The 6871-nt window shown below is 34.9% G+C and overlaps 1 protein-coding gene across 2 annotated transcripts in view; it reads left to right on the forward strand.

Moving 5' to 3' along the window:
• ST3GAL6 (ST3 beta-galactoside alpha-2,3-sialyltransferase 6) overlaps positions 1–5394 on the forward strand; it is a 31485-nt gene extending 26091 nt beyond the window's left edge. The window contains exons 8-10 of one of the 2 annotated variants that reach the window (XM_008592276.1): positions 1848–2000; positions 3375–3490; positions 4908–5394. In XM_008592276.1, coding sequence (XP_008590498.1) covers positions 1848–2000; positions 3375–3461 — 240 coding nt within the window. In that variant the 3' untranslated portion in view covers positions 3462–3490; positions 4908–5394. Of the gene's footprint in view, positions 1–1847; positions 2001–3374; positions 4097–4907 lie in introns of those variants that run through there. The other variant, XM_008592275.1, reaches the window with a different exon arrangement.
• Positions 5395–6871: the final 1477 nt, after the last annotated feature.

Genomic DNA, 6871 nt, shown 5'->3' on the forward strand with positions numbered 1-6871 from the left:
AAGAAAGCCTACTTTAATTGGGTTAAAGAGAATGTGGAACATGAGCAAGTGGGGACAAGTCTTTAATGGAGTTTTGTTAGAACAAAGATCAGAGAAATGGAGCAAGAGTTGGAAGATGACATAGGATTAAGAAAGTTTGTTTTGCTTTTCTTAAAGATAGATGGTATGTCAGCATGCTAAAGGGAATGATTCAATAGAAGAAAATATTGAAGATAAGGGGAGAAAGTGAATGTATAGAAGCAAAGTTGTTGAGAAAAAAGATGGGATAAAACCTAGTACACCATTCGAAGGGGCTGGCTGTAGGTATGAACAGGACAGCCACTGTAAGAAGAGTGAGCACTGCACATATGGGTAAAGATGCAGGTAAGATGGTAGATTTAGAGTTGCAGAGATGATGTAGCTTTTGTTCAACTACTTTCGTTTCTTAGAAAAAAGGACTAAACTGTCAATTTAAAGTAGGAAGGACCTTAGGGCTTTTGGAGGATAGAAAGTTATAAAATTGTCATCTTGAAGAATAGGAATAGAAATTTACTAGGTGGATCTAATTGGATTGCTGGACACACTGCCCACTTTAGACTTTGGTCATAAATTGAATGTTCGAGTAAGCAAGCCTGTTTTTCTCTTGCCCTATTCTGTTGCTTGGGTGTGGGTGCAAAGTGACAGGAAAATTGGGTTTCACCAGGGTTCAGATTCTGTCAGGTGAGTATGTAGGTTTGTGGGTGATGGGTGCAGATGAGTTGAAGGTCTACATAGGAAACAGGAAGGGGAAGACATGACAAGGGACAAAGAGAAAGAAAAATGATAGGATCAGTGAGGTTGAATGACTTCTAGGTCACAGTAGTACCTGGGGTAAAGAAATGCTTATGCTACAAGCTATTAGGCTTTCAGACAAGCTTGCCTCCTGTAGTTCATTTTTTCCCCCTCAAAATCATAATAATATGTTATTTCCATGCAGTCTGTAGGAAACACTTGAAAGGAAGTCTTCTAGAGCAGTTGAGTGAAAAGTTTAAGATATATTTTGTTTTTGGCTTTAAAGGCCATGCCAGTGAGAACTAAAACTTATGAACGCCAAGACCTTCCTGTCAAACATCGATTACACAGGTTTTTAGTATATATGTATACTTCAAAAGTTCATGGAAAGATTCATATCATCTTTTTTTCCACAAACTCTTTGAAGTAACTTGACTATGAAGGGGGAAAGAGGAGGCTTGGTTTCTCTTTTTCCTTTTTTTAAAAATTGATAATGATCCAGTTGAGATTGATATTGCTATATATACCTATGGAATCTTTATTTTCTAGTCAGATACTATTACAATTTGCTGAAGTTGCTTGATTAGTCCTTCCCTAGAGCCAGTTTAAATTATCAGGAGTATAAAATTTAGCTATTTAAAGGCTAATATTTATAAAGGCTTTTATCATGATTCTATCTGTTAGTAAATTAGGCTGTCCTTACACCTCATGTATGTATTCAGAATTCCCAGGCTTTGCTTTTCCATAAAGAGCCTGGCCCATCATATTTTTTTTTTTTTAAACGATGCAGCAGTATCCTCTTCCTTACGCCTGAGATTTACCTTCATTTGACAGTTTTCTTCTGGGCTAATTTTGCAGCTGTTTTATTTGAAAGACTTTCTAAGATTTCAATCACAGTTTATATTCTTTTCAGAGTTAATTTGTATATGTGTACTGTTTGAGGCTTGAGCCTTAGGACATGATGAGCATTTAATTAAATATTTTTCTCCTGATTAAAATGTTCAGAAATTCCTGTTTTGTAAGATTAGCCAACCAAATGTGCTTTGGAAACAAGTAGCTCATTTGGATTTTTCTTTTAAATCTTTTCTCCCCTGCAGAAACCCAAACACCCTACAACAGGAATTATTGCCATCACACTGGCATTTCTCATATGTCATGAAGTTCACATAGCTGGTTTTAAATACAACTTTTCTGACCTCAAGAGTCCTTTGCACTACTATGGGAATGCCACCATGTCTTTGATGAATAAGGTAATATACTTAAGGTAACATACATAATACTTTGGTATAATCTTTAGTGTTGGAAAGCCCCTATTTTCTCTTCTCACCTTGTCATTTTACTGAGGGAACAGGTTTTGAGGGGTTGAGGGCTGGATGGGGGTTACAGAGCTACCAGGGGCTGGAACTAGGACTGAGCTCCAGAGGTCATTTTAATACAGCAGCAATTCCCAGTATGTGGGGCTCAGACCCTTGGGAGAACCTCATGGTAATCAGCAAGTGTCGTCAAACCCATCTAGGGACCAAGACTTATTTTATATATTGTATTGTGTTTGCACAAGATAAGCACCCTGCTGTGTTTGCGGTATTGCAAATACACCAAAAAGCATTCCTATACTCATAGTATTTTCATGTATTTTTTCAGTTAAGTAGACAAGATGGTCTAGAACACTTTAACCCCAAAAAGGATCTTCATGATCAAAAAGGTTGCAAACCTTTATAATGGATTATGCTTTTGAATAGGGATCAATACTGGTAGCTTTTTTTTTTTTTTTTTTCAGATTTTTATTTTAACCAACTGGATGGGAAGGGGTCTCCTATTTTTCTAATTCTGATAGAGATTAGTGATGTATCACAAGTGATAAGACTTATCTGTACATTTTTAATATTGAAATATGAATGATCTGCTGTGAAGTTAGTTAGGTATATTTCCCATGAAATCAGTGCCCTTAAATCATCCTCAAATACTGCATAAGCTGAGGAAGTGGTATTATTCAGGTTAGATTTTAATACTCTTTTGCACCCCCCGCCCCCACCTGAAACCCAAGAGAAACACTTGAACAGTTTAAGAACTAGGTGCCTGGAATAGACTTAGTCTTATTTCTCCTCAGCCCTAATTTTTCCTGTAACACTTGTGGTACTTCAAGATTCATCTAAAGAAAAGAATAGAAAAATAACTTCCTGAGGAAAATTAGGATGTCCATCAATAGAATGGAATTAAAAAGAAATAAAAAATCTTAACAATGCTTTATGGTAATTTCTTATCTCCAGGCCAATTTTTCTCTTAATATTATGAGTTCCAGGTGCTGCTTTTATAAAAGTGAACAACACATTCTGACTTACAGTTTTGGTCTCTAGATTTATACCATGATTCAGTATACCAGGGGGCGATCTGAAGGAGCCTCTTATGTGATAGTTGAAGTGGAAAGAGTGGGCTTTAGGGAAAGCTCTCACACAAGAATGAGCAAGGAAAAAGAAATTAGAAAGGTAACAAAAGTTAAAAGTCCATGTGACTTGCTACTTAACATTTCAGTTTTTTATTCAGAAACATTTTAGATACAAAATATTTCATTGCTGCTGCTAATATTTTGAGATTGGTACAGATGGTAATGTTATTTTTTTCTATAGAATGAATATCATAATGTGACTGCAGAGCAGTTCTTTTTGAAGGACATTATAGAAAAAAACTTTGTAATCAACCTGACTCAAGAGTGACCCTACAGACTCAGAAGATGATGCTTACAGTATGTTTTATTTTTATACGGCAATTTTTAGTTTATTTTTAAATATGTTGGATGTACTTGTCAAATAATTGTGTATATTAAGTCTATTGCTGCCTGGTGATTTATAACCACCAGACTAATTTCTGTGAATATATTTAATTTATAAAAGACAAAAATGTTTATCAGCGAAGTAAGTTTTGTGCATTGTATTTTGAAAATAAGCTAGTTTTCTGAGGTGTTTTTAAACCTCTTTTTATGGTTACTTCATCGTAGACTTTTAAAGGGATGTGACTCACTACTAAGTAAGGAGATTTAGTTTACCACAACAATTTTGACTGTAACATGACATTTTGAGACATATATTTATTTGGCTATTGTAAACCTGGCTGGTGGGGAATTGGCATGTGATTGTGCCTTGATTTGGCAAACTGGAACCAATTGGCTATGGAAATCTCAGTTCATGCTAGCTTGATTAAGCTCCCCCCCCTGCAATTAATTAAACTGTGTAATGAGTAATTTGGTAGAATGAAGATGGAGGTTTTTTTCCTTGTCTGTTTTTAAGTTAAAGGAAATGGGCTAAACATGAAATTCTGGATGAGTAAATAACTAAAGAATTCAACTACTAAAGTCTGGTGGATTTGCATTATTTTAAAGAAATAAAGTTTGTACAAAAAAGCAAGGCTAGACAAGCTCAAGAAGGAGAAAATTCTTAAACATTTTTTTGCCTGGCTTAATTTAGTCATTACATTTTTAAAGTTTTCTGTTTGAAATAAATTAGGAAAGGCAACAGAGCAAGTAAAACCTAAAGAGTTATATTGTTTTTTGGATTTAAATGGTATTTTCATGAAAAATCTCAGTTTTGCACTATTAAATCTAACCTTCAAATGCAAAATTTACCTGGCTACCTAGGCTGCTCCAGAGAATTCAGTTGGATGCAAACAAGCCAGTCTTACAAATGTGATGAGCTTTATCTTCCTTTCCAAATTTTAATAAATATAACCAAGGGCTATTTGGAGGCAGGGGGATGAGAGGTGAAGGAGAAATGCAGAGAACTGTAGTGGTTATAAAGAGGATGGAATTAAAGCTGCCAGGAAGGGTATGAGTTGAAGAATTATGTCTCTTGAACAATAAAAATCACTGGGAAACACCGGTGTTACTGACAAACAGCCTGCCTCCCTAAAAAGAGCATATAAAGGGTGAAATATTAGATGAGGATCAGAAAGAGGAATAAATGAAATACTGAAAGCAGTGTAAGAGGGGGAAAATTAGCAGTTGATTTAACCCAAATCAGACATTAATTATATGGACTATGTTAACACCATCATATGTTTGCAAAATGGCAGTTTCATTTGATTCTCCTAATAACTTTGAGGTGGAAAAGACAGGTACTATACCGGAATCTGCATGTGTTCAGTGTGATTTTTTTTCCCTCACACAGCACCACCATAGGCTGTGGCTTGGCTGCTGAAGTTCAGCTTGATGTAAAGTCACTCAGGCTTCACAAAGGATGGTGCTGGCCACAGAGAAAAATGCAAAAAGGCAATAGTGGCATTTTCAAAAGTTGCTGTAAGCACTATAATATCCGCTACGAAATTTCTGACTGGTGTTAAAATAGAGGAATCTGGCATTTTGTGTAGTATGAGAAAAAGCTACAAACCTCAAGATTGTTTTATTTAAGCCAAATAATCTGACCAAGACACATATATACAATTTATTAAAAACACATTAACACATTAAAATCTCACTATTTGTACAATCTAAATTCTAGCAACATATACAAAAACTGAGTGACTACAGTACATGCCGAGGTAAGAAAAGTACATTCTGGGAGAATATCACTGACACTCAAGCCACTTTTATTTCCAATATGTATTTCGGTACATGTTTTGTTTCCACCTTTCCCAGTGCAAAAAAAAAAAAAAGAAGAAGAAGAAGAAGAAGAAGAAGAAGAAGAAGAAGAAGAAGAAGAAGAAGAAGAAGAAGAAGAAGAAGAAGAAGAAGAAGAAGAAGAAGAAGAAGAAGAAGAAGAAGAAGAAGAAGAAGAAGAAGAAGAAGAAGAAGAAGAAGAAGAAGAAGAAGAAGAAGAAGAAGAAGAAGAAGAAGAAGAAGAAGAAGAAGAAGAAGAAGAAGAAGAAGAAGAAGAAGAAGAAGAAGAAGAAGAAGAAGAAGAAGAAGAAGAAGAAGAAGAAGAAGAAGAAGAAGAAGAAGAAGAAGAAGAAGAAGAAGAAGAAGAAGAAGAAGAAGAAGAAATGGAAGAATCTAGTCACAGTTTGGATTAAATGAGGATTGGTGCCACAGTTGACCTAAAAAGTATTTTAATAATCATCCATCTCTTATTTAGATTTTGCAGTTTAGGGACTTCAAGTTCAGAAACAAAAGACAGAGCTAATAAGTAATTTTTTTTTTTTTTTTAGGTAGAGCTTCATTGATTTCTCTTAAGAGGGTTTGAAAAGCTTTCAATGTCCCTCATAATCTACTGGTTCTTTCTGTCTCATCTGACACGGTGTTTCTTACAGCTCTTTTGCTCTCCAGGTGACAATGTGGAGCGAAGGCAAAAAGTTCAAGCTTTATCACTTTCCTCTCCTTTGTGGCCTCATTCACATTTACATGTCAGACTCTGTTCACCCCTGCCAGGGTGAGGGGAGGGGAGAAGCAAGTGTATGTGTGATGTCATAATTTTAAATCCTATATAAATTCTCTACTCAAACCATATTCATCAGCGAATAAACCCATTGTTCAATGCAAAGTGCAAATAGTGAAACATGAACTTAAATAACTGGACTAGACCCGGCACATACAACAGGATCTACTACATTGATAGCATTTAATAAAATATAAATCAGAATTCACAATATCTTATCTTTAACTGTGCTGGTTCCTAAGATCAAGTAACAGCCAAGTCAGTGTAATTTTATGAAAACCTATAATGGCCACACTTCCTACATCATTGTCTGATTCTATTTCTAAAATTATATTAACAGGAAAAAAACTTAATCCAATAAACCACAGTGACTTAAATCTTAAATGTTTCAAGCAAAGAATAACAATTCAAGAGAATTTTGACAAAAATGGTTACTTTCACATTTTCAGTTGTTACTTGATTGTCTCCAAAGCTTGTATATGTATCAGACATATAAATGTAGTAATAAACAAAAACAAAAACCCCTCAAATATGAGAACAAATAATCTAAAAGAAAAGTACAAAACCAAAAAAACTGTTTGAATCAGGCTCAGCTCTTCATCTGGCAAGTAAAATATATAAAAGTAGTAAAAACTAGATATTTTATAACAATCATTGGTAGTTCAAGGACAGTCTAGTGGCAATATGAATCAAGTCTTAAAATATGCATAATTTCAGAAAACACTTGCCTCTCATCAAAATAAAAGAAGAAAGCTCCAGGG

The sequence above is a fragment of the Galeopterus variegatus genome, unplaced genomic scaffold (genome assembly GCF_000696425.1).
Source record: "Galeopterus variegatus unplaced genomic scaffold, G_variegatus-3.0.2 Scaffold7729, whole genome shotgun sequence".
Lineage (NCBI taxonomy): Eukaryota > Metazoa > Chordata > Mammalia > Dermoptera > Cynocephalidae > Galeopterus > Galeopterus variegatus.